The sequence below is a fragment of the Gorilla gorilla genome, chromosome 2, assembly GCF_029281585.2.
Source record: "Gorilla gorilla gorilla isolate KB3781 chromosome 2, NHGRI_mGorGor1-v2.1_pri, whole genome shotgun sequence".
NCBI classification, from domain to species: Eukaryota; Metazoa; Chordata; class Mammalia; order Primates; family Hominidae; genus Gorilla; species Gorilla gorilla.
Window position 1 is genome coordinate 25,400,442 of NC_086017.1, and position 19,967 is coordinate 25,420,408.

A 19,967-nucleotide genomic window follows, 5' to 3' on the forward strand; every position below is an offset into this window, starting at 1 on the left:
TCGTGCCACTGCACTCCTGCCTGGGTGACAGAGCCAAGATGCTGTCTCAAAAACAACCAAGCAAAAACATCAAGTAAAATGGGGCGAATCCGTGTAGGGCAAAAAGGTTTGCATGCCACTATGCAGGTAGTACTTTCCACACCAGTGAAGAAACTGGCTTATAAGGTGGGTCATAATGATATAAGAATCATCAAAGACAGGTCAGAATACATTCCGGATGCTGTTTAATGACTTGTAAAACAGTGTCATTTAGAAATTCCCATTGGAAGGGTGAAAGTTTTGGCATCTGAAAGAAAACCTCACTCCTAACAAGGCCAAATGTTTTGTTCTAGTCTACCATCCTACTTAAGTCTCTTTTCTCTACCTTTAAATATACTTGAATTGTGAATAAAAGACAAATTATGCTTTCTAAACTATTTGAAACTTGATTTTGAAAGGTTTTCTGGCTAGAAGTAAAGTGGCACACTATGTTTCATAGGCTAGAAAAGGAAGCTTATTTTGGTACCTATAATTATGTTAGACAATTTATAAAATTCTACTTGTGTAAAAAGAGAACAGTTTTTTTAATAGTAATCAAGAAGATAACAGAGCTGATTACGGCTGATAGGGAGAATAATGAACATAGACATTTCTGATTTTAAGTTCCTCCTCTCTAAGTACCTGGATAAACTTCACATCTGGCTGATATCTTGGAGGCAGTCCAAAATGTAAAATCCAATTTAGTCTGGCACCAAATAACACAATTACATCAGCAAATTGCAAAGCCCTATTAAAAAAATTGATATGAAAGTATAACTATATTTCTTATTTGAATTATTCTAAAATTTATCTCTGAAGTATTTGAAAAGTCTGAATCATTTGGAGCTTACATCAGACTTCAGAATCAGCTTCTAGGGTATATTTGATCTTTCAAGCTAAAATAATTTATAAAACCATTCTATATAAATAGTTGTCTAAAATATAAATTAAGTAAAAAAATATTACCATAAGCTGTATCTACACTCTTTTATTACTTTTTTATAATTAGAAAAATTAGTACAAGTACACTGTAGGCAATCCAGAAAAAAACAGAAAAAGTATAAGGCAAAAAACAAAATCACCCCATAATACTTTCAACTTATAAACTATTATAAATATACTGGCAAATTTTCGTCTACTTTTGTTTTCTATGCAAATACCTTTTTACATAGTTGAGCTTATATACTATAATACTGTCTCATACACTTTTTTTTATTTTGTTTTGAGACAGGGTCTCTCTCTCTTTTGCCCGGGCTGGAATGCAGTGGTGCAGTCGTGGCTCACTGCATCCTCTCCTCTCAGGCTTAAGCAACCCTCCTACCTCAGCCTCCTGAGCAGTTGGGACTACAGGCACGTGCCACTGCACCTGACTAATTTTTAATTTTTTGTAGAGATGGGGTTTTGCCATCTTGCCCAGGCTAGTCTCGAACTCCTGGTTTCAAGTGATTCACCCACCTTGGCCTCCCAAATTGTTTGGATTACAGGCATGAACCACTGCACCTGGCTGTCTCATATACTTTTGCTTACATAAATGTTTTCCTGGCCTGGTGTGGTGGCTCATGCCTGTAATCCCAACACTTTGGGAGGCAGAGATAGACGGATCACGAGGTCAACAGATGGAGACCACCCTGGCCAACACAGTGAAACCCCATCTCTACTAAAAATACAAAAATTAGCTGGGCATGGTAGTGGACACCTGTAGTCCCAGCTACTCGGGAGGCTGAGGCAGAAGAATTGCTTGAACCCAGGAGGCAGAGGTTGCAGTGAGCCGAGATCACACCACTGCACTCCAGCCTAGTGACAGAGTGAGACTCTGTCTCAAAAAAAAAAAAAAAAAAAAGGTTTCCTTTCTCATTAAGTTCTTAAATACAACTTTTAAAGGCTACATATTTTGCTGAACACAATATACCAAAATTTATTTAATGTTTTCTCAATTGCTAGATATTTTGTTATTAATAGTGCTGGCTTGCACATCTTCACACTTAAGTCTTAATGCACTCTTCACATTGGTCCCTAGAAGCAGGTTATTTTTAAGACTATTGATTCATATTCCAGAATTGCTTTCTAAAATATTACACCAATTAGATTTCTAAGTTTTATTTTATATATTTTAATACTTTTGTCAATATAACTTCTAATCTTTTAATGATTTCTACTTTCGTAAACAACCACCCTTGCTTTCTTTTTCTTTACTTCACATATCTTTGCCCAGTCTTGTTTTCAAGCTGTATCATTACGTTTCCGATGTGGCTCTTATAACACATATAGTTGCTGTTATTACTAATCTAATCTGAATGTCTGCCTTTTTCCAGGAGAGTTTATTATCATAATTGCCGTGGGTTTTGTTTTGTTTTTCACATCTCATTTTTCTGCTTCTTTTATCTGTTTCCCATTTTTCCTGTCTTTTGCCATACAGGATCTGTATTTACTGCTTTTGTCTTCTTCAGTGATAAATGCAATTTTTCACAGAAATTATATACTCATAAATTAAGTACATACTTAAAAATCATCTTTAATATTGTATTAGTCCTATGAGACCCAATTTAACAAACAGATAACTGCAATCAGCAGGACGGACTTGCTTACTGATACTCTAAAACTCTTGAAATCATTGATTCAATTATGTATAGTCCCTTGTAACCTTTTTTACACTGGTAATGTCATTAATATTATCCTCTTAAAATCTGGCTAGATTGAAGATAAACTTCATTTCAACCTAAGTATAAAAAAATTAAGTGTAAGAATTAACTTGGTTACTGTATGTAGTAATATAAATAAAAATACAATATATTAAGATAGCATTAAGTGAGGAACAATTAAAGATCTAGCAGCAAACTTTACATTTAAAAAGCCCTCAGAAGCCAGGTGCTCACACCTGTAATCCCAGCACTTTGGGAGGCCAAGGTGGAAGGATCACTTGAGCCTAGGGGTCTGAGTCCAGCCTGGGCAACACAGTGAGGCCCTGTCTCTACAAAATAAAAATCAAAAACCCTCAGAATTAATTTTAACCCATGAATGAAAATATGAAGAACACCAAACACATGACAGTAATAAACTACAGAAAGGGAAGCAAGAAATGGGATCAAAAAAGATATTTAGGGGACTGCAAATGAATCCATAATTTTTTGCTTCCTAAAAAGGAAAAAAAAAAACACCTGAGGCCAGGCATGGTGGCTCATGCCTGTAATCCTAGCACTTTGGGAGGCCTAGAAGGGTGGATTCCTTGAGCCCAAGAGATCAAGACCAGCATGGGCAACACGGTGAAACCTCGTTTCTACAAAAAATACAAAAATTAGCTGGGTTGTAGTGGCACACACCTGTAGTTCCAGCTATTAATACTTGGGAGGCTGAGGTGGGAGGATTGCTTTAGCCCAGCAGGCAGAGGTTGCAATCAGGTGTGATCGCACCACTGCACTCCAGTCCAGGCAACAGAGCAAGATCCTGTCTCCAAAAAAAAACCAAAAACTGGCCGGGCGCAGTGGCTCACACCTGTAATCCCAGCACTTTGGGAGGCTGAGGTGGGCGGATCACAAAGTCAGGAGATCGAGACCATCCTGGCTAACACGGTGAAACCCCATCTCTACTAAAAATACAAAAAATTAGCCAGGTGTGGTGGCGGGCGCCTGTAGTCCCAGCTACTCGGGAGGCTGAGGCAGGAGAATGGTGTGAACCCAGGAGACGGAGCTTGCAGTGAACCAAGATCGTGCCACTGCACTCCAGCCTGGGCGACAGAGCAAGACTCCGTCTCAAAAAATAAAAATAAAAAAAACCAAAAACCCTAAAGCAATATAAAACAATGTTAATAACTGATGCAATCCTACTTCTTATACATTATTGCCAAATGAAACCTTTTTTTACTTAGAGATTCATCTGTCTATATTTTTCATGTTGATGCTGATAAAGTTGAGTGCTGGTTATATAAGTGTTCATTACATTATTCTCTCTTCCTGTGTGTATAGTTAGAATATTTCATAATAAAGACATTTCAAGAAATTAAAAAGAAAAAAGTTATAGTATATTAAAAAGCATGCCTTAAAAATCTAAAAAGAGGAAACTTCCAATGCTAGCCAAGATTGGCTAAGTTTGAAGAAGCAACCCACACAGAGGGTAAGTTTCCAAGGTATTTCTCCCCCGTGTTTTGTCTCCTGGCTTTGACTCAAAGGCAGCCCTAGTTGCAGAACTGCAAGCAGCGAAAACTTGCAGAGAAACTGTTTTTTTGGCCAAAGGATCAGGAAAAGGGCCACTGCAAGCTGGAGAGTATGGGGGGAAATGGTCAGATTTTTTTTCTTTTTTTCTTTATCTCCAAGCTCTGCTCTGAGGGCAGCCCTACTGCAGAGCTGCATGGTGGTGGCTCCCAAGCAGCTGAAATTCCAAGAGAAACGTCATCTTTGAGGCAAGAGGGATTGGGAAAAAGGGTCCCTGTGGTCTGAAGAGTATGGGGACAATCCCCATTATTTTTTTCTTCTGCAGCTTGTTCAGAGGGCAGCTTTAGTTATGTGATACTATAAGGGAGCAGCAAGAGCCAGGAAAAGGGGCAACTGAGAATGGGAGAGCGGGGGTGTGGAGCCTACAGAGGAGAGAAAATAAATCCCTAATTCTGGATATGAACCAGTACATGTCTGGGGCTCACCCCTGAGCTGGACATGTGCAGACAGACTCAAAACAGCACAGCAAAGGCTCTGAAACTGAAGTGACCCTGGAACTACTTATATATGGTTAAGTTCACACCTCGATTTGTAGTCAAGCTAATCTAATCACGTTGACTGATTGCTAAGAGAAACCAACAAAAATCAACATTCTACAGAGGATTTTAATATGACCCAGAATCTCCAAATACAATATTCAAAAATCCGGGACACAATCCAAAATTACTCAGTACAAAAAGAGCCAGAAAAATGTGATCAACTCTCAAAAGAAAAGATAATGAATAGATGCCAATCTGAGATGACTCAGATGTTGGAATTAATAAACAAAGACTGCAGAAACTATTATAATTTACCCCATCATGAAGTATAGAAAAATATTCTTAAAAGAAATGTAAAAATAGAAGATCTCAGCAGAGAAGCAAAATATAAAATAAAAGGATTAAAAAGAAATGAATAAATAGATACTCAGGGACATGTCAGACAGTATCAAAATGGATGAAGGTTGACATAGAAAAAATATTTGAAGAAAGAATGATGAAAACTTTCCAAATTTAGAGAAAGACAATTTAGAGAAAGACATAAATTTAAATATTCAAGATTTGAGAATCCCAAAAGGCTATATTAAAATCAACCATGTCCAGACACATCATACTTAAACTGCTGAAAACAAAAGATAAAGGAAAATCTTAGGAACAGCCATGGAAAAACAACATATTACATACAGAGCAACAATAATTTGAATGACTGCAGATTTCTCATATGAAATGAAAGCCAGAAGATAGTCCAAAAATAAACAGGTATGCTTAAAATTCCACGATTCTTTCAGAACTCCATCCTAGATGAAGATCACAAAATAATTTAAATTAGCCTAAAATCTACCAAGCCATTGTATTTAAAATCTGGAATGCCACACACCTGGATCTGGCTGCACCTACACAGTATGGATGGTTGTCAGGGACAACACCCTTCCCCATAGGGGTGGGCAAAAATGGCAGTTTATATTGCTCCACCAATTTCTTGATACTCTCTTCTGCATGAGCGTAAGCAGCACCTATAAGAAATGCAAATGTATTGGACAATTCAGTTAAGCTATAGGCACTGTGACCCTTAAAAAAGTTCATGTGAAATTGCTTTTTACTTATTTATATTTTGAGACAGGGACTCACTCTATCACCCAGGCTGGAGTGTAGTGGCATGATTTTGGCTCACTGTAACCTCTGCCTCCCTGGCTCAAGCAATCTTTCCTCCTCAGCTTCCCAAGTTGCTGGGACTACAGACACACACCACCACTGCACTCAGCTATTTTTAAAATTTTCTGTATAGACGAGGTCTCCCTATATTGCCCAGGCTAGTCTGCTGGTCTTGAACTCATGGGCTCAAGCAATCCTCCTTCCTTGACCTCCTAAGAAATTACTTGTAGATCTTCTCAAATACTCTCCTTCTGCCTATACCTGGGCTTAAACTCAAAACAAATTGTGACTACAGTTTTTATCGCTGGTATTTTAAAATGCTTAACAAAGTAAGAGTTCTAATTTTCCACCAATAACACTCTCAATTATTCTGAAGGATGTCTATCCCAAAACAAAAGTCACATCTCACAGCTCTTGCTACTGTCACTTACCCATTCTATGCTATGGTCCTACTAAACTACACTCTACAAGTCCCTGAACACACTATCTTCATTGAGAGGCCCAGGTGGCCAGGGAAAAATGTTGCCCTGAAAGAGAAAGGCTCTCTCTACCCTCATATGTTGGTCCTCATCTCCAGTAAACCTCCTCTACACAAGGTCTCCTAGCCCAGGCACGGAAATTCTAAGGTGCATTAAGTTTCTAAAGATCTGCAGATCTTTCTACAGGCTCTGTAATTCTGTGATTGTAACAGAGCTAACCCCAGTGGGACACATTATCTTTTTTGTTGTTGTTGTTGAGGCAAAGTCTCACTCTTGTCATCCAGGCTGGAGTGCAATGGCGCAATCTCGGTTCACTGCAACCTCCACCTCCTGGGTTCAAGCGATTCTCCTGCCTCAGCCTCCCAAGTAGCTGGGATTACAGGCGCCTGCCACCACGCCCAGCTAATTTTTGTATTTTCAGTAGAGACAGGGTTTCACCATGTTGGCCAGGATGGTCTCGAACTCCTGACCTTAGGTGATCCGCCCACCTCAGCCTCCCAAAGTGTTGGGATTACAGGCGTGAGCCACCACACTCGGCCCACGTTATCATTTGTTTTCACAGTTATGTGCCTGGGAATAACCCTCTGCCCTATTCCCTTGATGACATTAAAAATACCTTATTGTTCAAATGTTCCATTTCTAATGTCATCAAGACCACTATTTTTTTTTTTGCTATTTTATACTTTTTCAAGGCTAGTATATTATTCCATATTCTGTATATATAATTCTCTACTGAATCCTAGTAAACAGTATCATGCACTTGCAGATTCAATATAATGCTCCACTCTACAAAACTACCTTAAAATCCCTTCTCATACATGTATGATGAAAAATAGTTCCTTTTTTCTTATCCAGAAAGTTTTCTTGTATTCTCCTTCCTGTCTCAATGTCTTTGTACACTCAGTTCTCTCTTCCTGCTTTGCCTTTGGTCTCTGTCCACTTGGTGAACTATTGTCTGCTTTTTCAAGATGCAGCTGTTGTGTCATCTCTTCTGGATAGTCCTTCCATACTATCTACACCAGCAAATTGTTGCTGCTTTCCTTGAAAACCCACCTCAACCTCTCTGTACACACCACGCAAGAACATACCGCACTTACTTGTTACCAGGTCTATCTCCCCTCCCCAACAGGTAGGAACCACTATTTCTCTGTATACCTCATGAATGTTTTGTGTAATCACTGCCTTATCATAAGCATTCATCAAATGTTTGTTAAAAGAAGAATGAAAACTAGCATCCACTGAGTGCTTTCCACATATTTTGCTATTTAATTATATCCTATTGAGGTAGTTAATATCCCTATTTTACAAGTGAAGTAATTTGAGACTCAAAGCAGTTGTTTCCCAGTCACAGAGCTAATACATCATACAACACATTCCACTCAGTTCTGACCTCAATTTTTTTGTCATACACTATCAAACTATTTTTAGTTTCTACAGATTTAGTTCCTAAGCAGTTGATAATTGATTAGCATGGTCATAGGTGACCCCAGCAGCCTCAGTTCCAGAACACGAAATGGATACTATAATAAATTGCTGACAGGAGTATAAATTGGTTGGTACAACACCTCCAGAGAAAGCAATATGACAATATATACTAAAAGTCTTAAAAATACTCATACCCTCTAACTTTTCTTTCTAGGAAACTTAAATCCTAAATACAGAAAAAGCTTTAGGCACAAACATGTCTGCCACAGCTACTCTAAACAGTTATTGGCAAAGATTTAAATATTTGCCAGGAAAGTAAGTGTTAACGTACACATGAAGAGACATTAAAAATTTTATTTAGGAAATACTTTTAAGATGAAAAATATTATAATCTTAAATGAATAACGTAGAATATAAAACCGTCTATAATATGAGCACAGTACGTAATCTATGTGTAAAAAGGAATAGAAATGTACTAAATATTAAAAACAGTTACCTTAGATGAAGGAACTTCTACTTTTCTTGATTTTTCCAAAATGTTTTATAATAGAATAAACACATTTCACTAATAAGACCAAAGAAATTAAATAGGTAGTATTTCCTTAAAAGGGTGAAATCTCTGGGCATTAAAGAATAAGTCTGTAATTTCAAAACAAATAATGCTAAATGGATGAAGAGAATTCTTATTCCAATTTCAAACATTAGAACAGACATTAATAAACAATGAAAGTTTGTAAAAAGAATTGGCACTTTCAAAAGCCTAGCAAGATTTAGAGTTCTATTCATGCTACCTTTCCCGATGATAAGAAGGGGTTGTTTGGCATTCCTAATAACAGAAGCCGCCATGCACACAGCAGAGGTTTCTGCCATGCTAATAGGAGGTGACATGCAGCGTTCCATGTACCTGGAAAAAAAGAGCCCTATTAATTAAAAGAGGCCAACTATGATCTTTTTATTGTGAAAATTTCAAATATATAGAAAGGTAGAAAAAATAGTACAATAAATCTCCATACACCCCCATGTAGATCTAACAACTTAGTATCATTTTACCACATTTGTTTCATATATACACACATAAACATGCATTTATTTTTCGTGAACTATTTCAAAGTAAATAATAGGCATTAAGACACTTCACCCTTAAAAATTTCTCCATGCAGCTGTGAATAAGGACCTTTTCCTATATTCAACTATCACATCATTATCACATCTAGTAAATTAACAGTTATTCCCTGATATCATCTAATAGCCAGTGAAATGGCCAATTCATTAACAGAAAATCTGAGTTAATGGCTTTGTACTGTAGTAGCAGCAGTAGCTGTCCTAACAGTAAAAACATAATAAAATCTAATATTTGCTATGTGCCATTTATTCTCATTTAACTGTCAAAACAATGAGGTTAGGTATTAACATCATCTCCATTTCACCACTGAGGAAAAAAAAAGACTGAGAGAAAGTAACTTGTCCAAGATCTCCAGATGGCACGTGGCAGAGACAGGACTGAACTAGTCATTCTGTCTCCAAAGTCCATGCTTTTAAACACCTTACTACATTTCTTTTTTTTCTTTTCTTTTCTTTTTTTTTTTTGTGGAGACAGAGTCTTACTCTGTCACCCAGGCTTAAGTGCAGCGGTGCGAACTTGGCTCACTGCAACCTCCATCTCCCAAGTTCAAGCGATTCTCCTGCCTCAGCCTCCCGAGTAGCTGGGACTACGGGCACATGCCACCAAGCCTGGCTAATTTTTGTATTTTTCGTAGAGATGGGGTTTCACTATGTTGGCCAGGTTGGTCTCAAACTCCTACCTCAGGTGATCCACCCACCTCGGCCTCCCAAAGTGCTGGGATTACAGGCGTAAGCCACCGCACCCAGCCCCACTACAGTTCCACTCACTGGGTGTTAATATTTTAGTATCATAATATGCATTAGTAAAAGAAATATGCAAACTGTCACAGTTAAGTATTTCTGGACACCAAGTCCTGTGCTATTTCATTTATTCTAATTAATATAAATTATGCTGTATAAAATTGACATATTGTCAAAATATTTAGACATATAATAAAAAAGGACAATCTGTATAAAATTTAGAAGAAAATTAACTTACCTGAGCTTACCCTCCTCCCCTTAGTAGTATTTTGATTATCATGTTCAGGTATTAGGCAGAATAAACAAGTGTCTTTTTTATCCGACTCTCCGAAATAAAAAATCACTCCTGGCTGGGCACGGTGGCTCATGCCTGTAATCCCAGCACTTTGTGAGGCCGAGGTTGGTGGATCACAAGGTCAGGAGTTCAAGACCAGCCTGGCCAACATGATGGAACCCCGTCTCTACTAAAAATACAAAAATTAGCCAAGCATGGTGGCGGGCACCTGTAATCCCAGCTACTTGGGAGGCTGAGGCAGGAGAATCGCTTGAACCCAGGAGGCAGAGGTTGCAGTGAGCTGAGATCATGCCACTGCACTCCAGCCCGGGCAACAGGGAGAGACTCGGTCTCAAATTGAAAAAAAAATCACTCCTTGGTACACAGAGTATACAGTAAGACCCACTGACTCTCTGTAGTCACTACAGAACCATTCGGTCCACAACAGCAGAAACGCACTAAACAGTACCCATGATGCTTTAACCCTAAGTACCTATCTCCATCAGGAGATGATTTAGATACCAGTGAAAAATGCTTTTTGTACTTCTTTTCACTTAGTGTTTATTTAAGAAATATGAGAATATGAGAAATCATAGAAACCTCTATACTGGAATATTTGTTAACCACAGAGAGAGACAGCTAGATGTTTTCATCCTGAGTCCTAATACTTTTTAATAATCACCCAACCTCTTGGCTTACATTATAAAGATTCTCAAGGACCCATATTACATTAACGAGGGATGTATATTTATGGTTACTGGAGGAATATTTTCAACGAGGAGTTCAGGAAGTTCTAAGTATTTGGTTTAGTAATTAAATCCAGAAATAACTACTAACATCATTTTAATTAAGAGAATTAACCCTTTGGCTAGGATTCAGTTTAATTACTAAATAATCAAGTTAAGACAAATGGAAATTAACTTATAAACTGCTGGGTAAATTCTTCTAAAAAGGTAGGCATTATGATAATACATGTACATTGAAGAAAGAATTCCAGCATAACTATTACTCACTTTATAGAATTCACATTCACCTGAAGGTTCACAAAATCTGCTGGTATGTCAACATAGCAAGCACCTGGACGACCATAGATACTGCTTCTCACTGCCTACGTTCATTACAAGTAGAAGAAAAGATTTGTAAAATTTCAGTCTTATCATATTCTACTCAAAGATAATTTAAAACTGGAAAATGAACACTTTTCATTTTTCTGGACATCCTTAGGTGGAGAAAAAGATAATTATGATGAAAATCGAAATGTCCTCTACTGACTACATTTTTAAAGATTTTTTGTTTCAAAGGGAGAGAGATAAGAAAGTATTCATTTAGGGCTTTAAAATTCATGTTCTATTACACTTTAGTTTCGGAAATTATTCACCAGGCTCTGCCTGCCAAGTTTTTGCACTGTAATATGTACTTTCATCTGCTTCCTAATCTTAGTAATCTGGCAGTGTTTTCGGAAACTGTGATGCTGTTACACGTATCAAATGGTTTCTGTAACTCCTGGTTTTGAAACAGCTAAAATGTAATTTCACGTATAAATGCTGATTATAATTTATAACACAGGTTGAGTATCTGTAATCCAAAAATCCAAAATCTTCCAAAATGTGAAACTTAGTGTGTGCCAAGAAGATGATACAGGTGGAAAATTCCATATCTGACCTCATGTGACAGCTCACAGTCAAAATGCAGGTGTCTAAACAGTTTATTCAGCATCCCCAAGGGAAAAATAATCATCAGACTATGTGTATAAGGTACATATGAAACATAAATGAATTTCATATTTAGAATTGGGTCACATCCCCAAGATGTCTTATTATATATATATGCAAATATTCTAAAATCTGAAAAAATCTGCAGTCAGAAACACTTCTGAAAAGCATTTCAGGTAAGGAATAATCAACCTGTATGCTGTATTAATTAACTAACAGAGGGTCTTAGAGGGTTTTGGTTTAGTCCCAATTTTCAAAAATAATCTTTTGCAAAAGCACAAGAGAAAAAGTACTCAGGGGTTCATTATAAACCTTTCTCTTTACTTTTGTATAATTAAAAAGGTAATTTTAAAAACTAAAACACAGGAGAAACTTTTTCCAAAAATAACTTATTTTACCTCTAATTAAATGTAATGACAGTGAACGCTAAAATGTAAATAGCTTTCTAACAATGCCATTTTTAACTGCCTGGGTATGTCCCTAATTGTCACTCATTCTTTTGGGAATAAAAATAACATTAAGTATGAGCAACCGAGAAAAATCAGTTGACTTGGAGAGCTTGTTATTAAATACTGTACCTTTTCAATAACAAAAGGAATAGCTTCTATGCTGCTTGGGCGGGCAGAGAACTTGGTATATAATCTACAAGCTTCAACCTACATGGAAAATGAAAGTCACTTAAAATTCAGCTCACAATCATGTTACTCTCCTGAAAGAAGACAAAATGTTAAGTCATTAGTTTCTTTTATGTTTAGAGGCAAGATGGAGAAAATATATTGCCGAGACTGTCCCTTAAAAGCCTATTCAAAGTACAACGTTTTGCCTTGGTATGATTCAGGAAGCATATCATACCAAAGATGCAAAATCTTTTGGCAAAGATGCAAAAGTCTGATAATACCCACCATCAAACATAACACAGGAAAATAGGCACTTCTATAAACTGCTGGTGAGACTATAAATGGGAAAGGAAGTTAACGAAATCTACAAAAAATTTAAATCAGCATATCTTTGGATCCAGCAATTTCACAGATAAGAATATAAAACTTCATCTGTTATATTTTGTTATAATAATAATCTATTCTTACATTTCTGCCAGTGTTCCTTTTATATACTTTCTTGCTATGGTGTTTAGAATATATGAATTCAGTAGTGATAATTTTTCACTGTTTAATATATCTTGAGGCATTATATAGAAACTGTTTCTCTTGATGTTTTAGCATGAAATCTATGAAAAACTGATAGTCCCACAGGCATGACAAAATTAAGATCACCCCCCGATTTTCAGTCTATGTTCATGCCCTTTAGTTTTAAGGACTTCCACAAAAACCAGATACTTGGATTCTTTCTCTTCTGTTTTTAAATTTGATCTAATAAACTATTATTTTCCATTTCAGGAAAAAAATATGTAGTGGACATTTATCCTGTTTTCTTTTTCACCTATATAGTTTCTGCAGTAACTTTAGATTTCCTTTTAATTAACTTAATCTGCTCTACTTATTTTCCAAACACATAAGCATCTTTTAAATAACTGTTATCGTCTACTATTAATTAAATAAAACTTCGATTCGCTTCTAAGAGTATAAAAATATAACTTTTGCATTAACCTATACTAGAGTTCAGTATTTTAGTTTATCATATATGAAATTTTATTTTTTGAAGTTCTCAATGATTTCTGATTTACAAATAGACTTTGTCTAATGATTTTATTTATGTATTTATTTTTGAGATGGAGTTTCACTCTTGTCACCCAGACTGGAGTACAGTGGTACGATCTCGGCTCACTGTAACCTCTGCCTCCTGCGTTCAAGTGATTCTCCTGCCTCAGCCTCCCAAGTAGCGAGGATTACAGGCACCCGCCACCAAGCCCAGCTAATTTTTGTATTTTTAGTAGAGACAGAGTTTCACCATGTTGGCCAGGCTGGTCTCAAACTCCTGACCTCAGCTGATCCACCCGCTTGGGGCTCCCAAAGTGCTGTGATTACAGGGGTGAGCCACCATGCCCGGCTGTCTAATGATTTTAACTTTGTCCTGTAAATGCTCAAATATATTTATATCTTAAGTGTCAATCATTCACTTTCAGCTATTTGTTTCCAACAACTGTTTTTTCTAAAGACACGGTATCTTGGATGGGTGTGGTGGCTCACGCCTGTAATCCCAGTACTTGGGAGGCCAAGGTGGGTGGATCACTTGAGGTCAGGAGTTCAAGACCAGCCTGGGCACCATGGCAAAACACTGTCTCTGCAAAAAGTACAAAAATTATCTGGGCATGGTGGCATGTGCCTATAGTCCCAGCCACTTAGGAGGCTGAGGTGGGAGGATGGCTTAAGCCTAGGAGGTAAAGGCTGCAGTGAGCCGAGATTGTGCCACTGCACTGCAGATTGGGCAACACAGCCATACCCTGTCTCAAAAAAGAAAAAAAAAAGAAAGAAAGAAAGACAGAGATAAGACCTGAATATGTTGCACACACATATGTTTGGTCTCAAACATTTGGGCTCCAGCAATTCTCCCGCCTCAGCCTAGTAGCTGAGTAGCTAGGAATACAGTTATGAACCATGTGTTCAGCTTTACTCTTAAAACTGTAGCATTTTGTTGACATATTCTTTCAAGTTTCTTTTAATTTTGACATGCTTTCTTTCCTCCTTCTAAAATAAAAATATACTTGTCCAGAGTCTACTGATAATCATTTTGAGTAAGTTTTTTCCTCTTATTTCCCTAAAGTCTGGGAGGCATAGTCCAAAATCATTTTTATTCCTACATCTTCTCGACTCCTTTAAGAGCCTATTTTCAGAGCTTAAAATCCTGTCACAAAGGTGTACTTCTTGAAAGCTTGTTTCTAAGCAGGGCCTAAGCTCACCCTTAATATCCACCCTGAAGTTGTCTTATAGTAGCTCAAGATAATTACCTTTAAGTTACTTCAGGTACTTTTAATTTATTTATTTTATTTTGCAAACAGGAGGCTTTTTTATATCTTCTCTCTACCTCCTAATGGTGTGTATGTATTGTGTTACTAAAATCTTAAGAGTTGCAGGCCAAGTGCGGTGGCTCATGCTTGTAATCCCAGCACTCTGGGAAGCTGAGGCAGGTGGATCGCTTGAGCGCAAGAGTTCAAGACCAGCCTGGGCAACATGGTGAAACCTCGTCTCTACAAAAAACTCAAAAATTAGCCAGGCGTGGTGGTGTGAACCTGTAGTCCCAGCTGCTTGGGAGGCTGAGGTGGGAAGATTGCTTGAGGTCAGAAGGTCAAGACTGCAGTGAGCTGAGATGGCACCACTGCACTGCAGCCTCAACAACAAAGCAAGATACTCTTTCAAAAATTAAAAATAAAAAAACCAAAATCTTAAAGTTGGATACCTGAGGAAATTCCTGGAAAGCTCCCATTGTTTCTTGGTTTCTTTCAGAGGAACCACCAATCACAAGCAAGGGCCTGAAACAATCATTTTTTTAACAAGATAATTACAAATGAGATCATCATGTAAAACACTAAACACAGTGTCTAATTCACAGCAAATAATAAATGTTAAAGGGAGAGAATATTATATTTTTCTCTTAGAAACTGTAGATTAAGGCTGGGTGAAGTGGCTCACCCCTGTAATCCAGCACTTTGGGAGGCCAAGGTGGGTGGATCACTTGAAATCAGGAGTTCAAGACCAGCATGGCCAACATGGTGAAACCCCAGCTCTACAAAAAATACAAAAATTAGCCAGGCGTGCTGGCGGGCGCCTGTAATCCCAGCTACTTGGGAGGCTGAGGTAGAAGAATTGCTTGAACCTGGGAAGCAGAGGTTACAGTGAGCCGAGATTGTGCCACTGCACCCCAGCCTGGGCAACAGAGCAAGACTCTGTCTCAAAAAAAAAAAAAAAAAAAAAGAAAGAAACTGTAGATTAAAAAATATCTAAGAAGCAACCTCATATGAGAGAACTTTCCTTAATATCAGAAAAAGACAAAATGTATAGTAAATGTTTTCCTTCCCTTCTTCCCCTTCCCCTTTTGGATGCTGACGCTAAGCTTCCAGGTATATTGACATAAAATAAATTTTTATGCCTTTCTTATTCTTGGGATAAGGGGAAGAAAAATTTTACACTTTCCTAAGTGAATCTATTTAGAAATTGCAAAATAAGTGACATTCCTCAGCAATGAAATTCTTATCCTTTAATGTGGAAAAAAAAAAAAGATATGGGAAACCTTAAGGTACTTAAAAAATATAACACCTTAAAGTAGATAAAGAAGAGAAAGATCAAAAGGAAAGTAAAGAAGAAACTGTAAGAAACACAGGGCAAGAAAGAAAACAATGTCCTTTCCACTAGAAAGATTAAATATGTTCCAAATTGATTAGAACCTAACCCCCCTCAACCTGATCTCACTGGTAAAGTGCCAGAGATGGAGTTAAGGGCAAGATCAGAGAATAAGTACTAAATAGTTTATACATAAAGCAAACTAAATGAATATAAGAATTTCAAATATCTTCCTACCTATGCAAAACAAGGTGAAAAATTAGCCACATTTTACACACTGAGCTGGGATCTTTAAAAAAATAATTCTTCACTTAAAGTAAATAGAACTACACATACGTTCACACATACACACACATATTAGGAACTCTAAAATGTTAAAAGTGTTTCTGTCAGCTGGGTGCGGTGGCTCATGCCTGTAATCCCAGCACTTTGGGAAGCCAAGGCAGGTGGATCACCTGAGATCAGGAGTTTGAGACCAGCCTGGCCAGCATGGTGAAACCTCGTCTCTACTAAAAATACAAAAATTAGCCGGGCGTGGTGGCAGGGGCCTGTAATCCCAGCTACTTGGGAGGCTGACGCAGGAGAATCACTTGAACCTGGGAGGCAGAGGTTGTGGTGTGCCAAGATTGCACCACTGCACTCCAGCCTGGGCGACAGAGTGAGAGACTCCGTCTCAAAAAAAAAAAAGTGTTTATCTCTAAGTAACTAAATTACTGGTGCTTTCAATTTTCTTCCTAATCCTCTTTTTTAAGTTATATCTATTTAAGGTATACCATATGATATTTTGACATACATATAGTGAAATGATTACTACAGTCAAGCAAATTAACATATTCATGTTACTTTTTTTCCTAAGATATTGTAGAAATAGTCACTTTTTTTGGTAAAAGTACCTAAAATTTACTCTCTTTGCAAATTTACAATAAACAATATTATTAACTGTGGCTTTCATGTTGTACATTAGATCTCCAGGCTTTATCGTACTTGACTGAAACTTTGTACCCTTTGACCTATCTCCCTATTCCCCCTCCTCCTCCTCATTCCCTCCCCGGTAACTAACTCTACTTTCAGTTTCTAAGAATTGAAGGGTTTTTTTTTCCAAGTCTTTCTACCCTAGATCAGCATTAGTTCTACTCAGTAAAATCCTGCAGTGACCTTTTTAAGAAAATGTTTTCAGTAATAATAATGTCATTACCAGCAGTTCATGTTTGCATTTGCCATACCGCCCAAGGCATGGATGAGACCTGGGCCAGAAACAACAAGGCAGACTCCTGGCCTAAAAGCAAAACAGAATTTATTTTATTAAAATCACGTCAAATGTAACAACTGATTCATAACACTTTAGTGTGAAACATGGCAATCTCGGACTTCAAAGGAAGGACATACAAGTCTTTACTATAACTGATAAAACAATTATTAGAATATTTTTAATTAAAAAACAAGGCGATATATATATCACGATATATATATACATACACTTATATACGTATATAGTGTATACACTATATACGTATATAGTGTATAAGTATATGTGTGTGTATATATACACTATATACGTATATAGTATATACGTATATATGTATATAAGTGTATATATACACACTATATACGTAGTGTATATATATACACACTATATACCTATAGTATATAATATATACGTATAGTGTATATATACACACACTATATACGTATATATACGTATATACACACACTATATACGTATATATACATATATACACACACTATATACGTATATATACGTATATACACACACTATATACGTATATATACGTATATACACACACTATATACGTATATATACGTATATACACACACTATATACGTATATATATACGTATATACACACACTATATACGTATATATATACGTATATATACACACTATATACGTGTATATATACGTATATATACACTATATACACGTATATATACACTATATACGTATATATACACGTATATATACACACTATATACGTATATATACACGTATATATACACACTATATACGTATATATACGTATATACACACTATATACGTATATATACGTATACATACGTATATATGTATACATACGTATATATATGTATACATATATACGTATATATACTCTCGGCAACAGAGTATATATACTCTATATATATGTATACATACATACACACGTATACACGTAGACACGTGTATACATACACATGCATGTATACATACACACATATACATACACATGTATACATACACACATGTATACATGTATACATATATATACACTGGGCAACAGAGTGAGATGCTATCTCAAAAAAAGTGTATATATATACACACACATATACATATATATGTGTATGTGTATATATATACACAATATATATATACACACACATATACATATATATGTGTATGTGTATATATATATACACACTATATATGTGCGTGTGTACATATATATATATATATATACTCACACTTTTTTTTTTGAGATAGCATCTCACTCTGTTGCTCAGGTTGGAGTGCAGTGGCATGATCAGGGCTCACCGCAGCCTCAACCTCCTAAGCTCAGGTGATCTTCCCACCACAGCCTCCCAAGTAACCGGGACTACAGGCAGATGCCACCACACCCGGCTAATTTTTTGTATTTTTTTTTGGTAGAGATGGGGTTTCACCATGTTGCCCAGGCTGGTCTTGAACTCCTGGGCTCAAGCGATCCGCCTGCCTTGGCCTCCCAAAGTGCTGGGATTACAGGCATAAGCCAGCATGCCTGGCCCAAAAAAAGAAAGATATCGGATTTCTCACAAGAAATAAGGTACCTATCATTTTCACACCTTATATCTCTAACCACTTATTTTGATCTGGACTACATCTGGACTAAATCAAGTTAATGGTATACAGAAGCAAATTTTTGACTGCTGAGTTCATTTTTGTATGAAAAAAGGTTTCTTTTTCATTTCTTAACAAATAAATATAACGTCGACTGATCTTTGATAGGAAAGTAATTCTGAATGCAGTGCTCTGCCCCAAATGTTTTGTGTTTTTTTTTTGTCTTTTTTTTTTTTTTTTTTGAGACGAAGTCTCGTTCTTGTCCCCCAGGCTGCAGTGCAATGGTGTGATCTTGGCTCACTGCAACCTCCGCCTCCCGGATTCAAGTGATTCTCCTGCCTCAGCCTCCCAAGTAGCTGGGATTACAGGCATGTGCCACCACGCCCGGCTAATTTTTGTATTTTTAGTAGAGACGGGGTTTCACCATGTTTGGCCAGGCTTGTCTCCAACTCCTGGCCTCAGGTGATCCACCCGCCTCGGCCTCCCAAAGTGCTGGGATTACAGGCATGAGCCACCGCGCCTGGTCCCCAAAATCTTTTAAAACTGAATTTGAGGCTGAGCACGGTGGCTGACGTCTGTAATCCCAGCATCTTGGGCGGGATGGATCACTTGAGCCTAGGAGTTCAAGACCAGCCTGGGCAACATGATGAAACCCTGTCTCTAAAAAATATAAAAACTAGTTGAGTATGGTGGTGTACACCTGTAGTGCCAGCTACTTGGGAGGCTGAGGCAGGAGAATCGCTGGAACCTGGGAGGTGGAGTTTGCAGTGAGCCGAGATGGTGCCACTGCACTCCAGCATGGGGACGACAGAGTGAGACTCCAAATAAATAAATATTGAACTTGAATGTTTTACCCTTCAGTGTGACTTTCTAAGCTTAAACCACTTGGGGAAAAGGTATCTCAATATAATTCAGTTCACCATTTTACATTTATAAAATAATTTCTTAAAAATTTCTGTTTAAGACAGACTTGAAAATAAGTAATTACCACCAAGTAAACTAAACTTCTGGAACAGTACTATCCAACAGAACTTTGTATAGTAATAGAAATGTTCTGCATTTGCAGTATGATACAGTAGCCACTACTGACATGGTTACTGAGCACTTGAAATGTGGCTACTACAAACTGATAAACTATGATTTAAATGTTATTTAATTTTAATTAATTTAAATGTAAACAGGTCATACGGCTCGTGGCTACTATACTTGCCAGTGCAGCTCCAGAAGTTCATTCAAATAGCAAAAATGTTTTAAATATGAACTTTTCGGCCAGGCATGGTGGCTCACGCCTGTAATCCC

The 19,967-nt window shown here is 37.2% G+C and overlaps 1 protein-coding gene across 3 annotated transcripts in view; it reads right to left on the bottom strand.

Annotated features, from left to right (window-relative positions):
• Positions 1-19,967, bottom strand: part of HACL1 (2-hydroxyacyl-CoA lyase 1) — a 46,163-nt gene that overhangs the window by 19,494 nt on the left and 6,702 nt on the right. For all 3 annotated transcript variants that reach the window (XR_008677971.2, XM_055381101.2, XM_004033685.5), the window contains exons 4-10: positions 17,035-17,115; positions 14,959-15,031; positions 12,186-12,263; positions 10,909-11,003; positions 8,550-8,662; positions 5,580-5,715; positions 661-766 (exon numbers count right to left, since the gene is read on the bottom strand). Coding sequence is in view for 2 of the 3 variants with exons in the window: in XM_055381101.2 (XP_055237076.2) it covers positions 661-766; positions 5,580-5,715; positions 8,550-8,662; positions 10,909-11,003; positions 12,186-12,263; positions 14,959-15,031; positions 17,035-17,115 (682 nt within the window). In the remaining variant the exon portion in view is untranslated. The remainder of the gene's footprint in view (positions 1-660; positions 767-5,579; positions 5,716-8,549; positions 8,663-10,908; positions 11,004-12,185; positions 12,264-14,958; positions 15,032-17,034; positions 17,116-19,967) is intronic.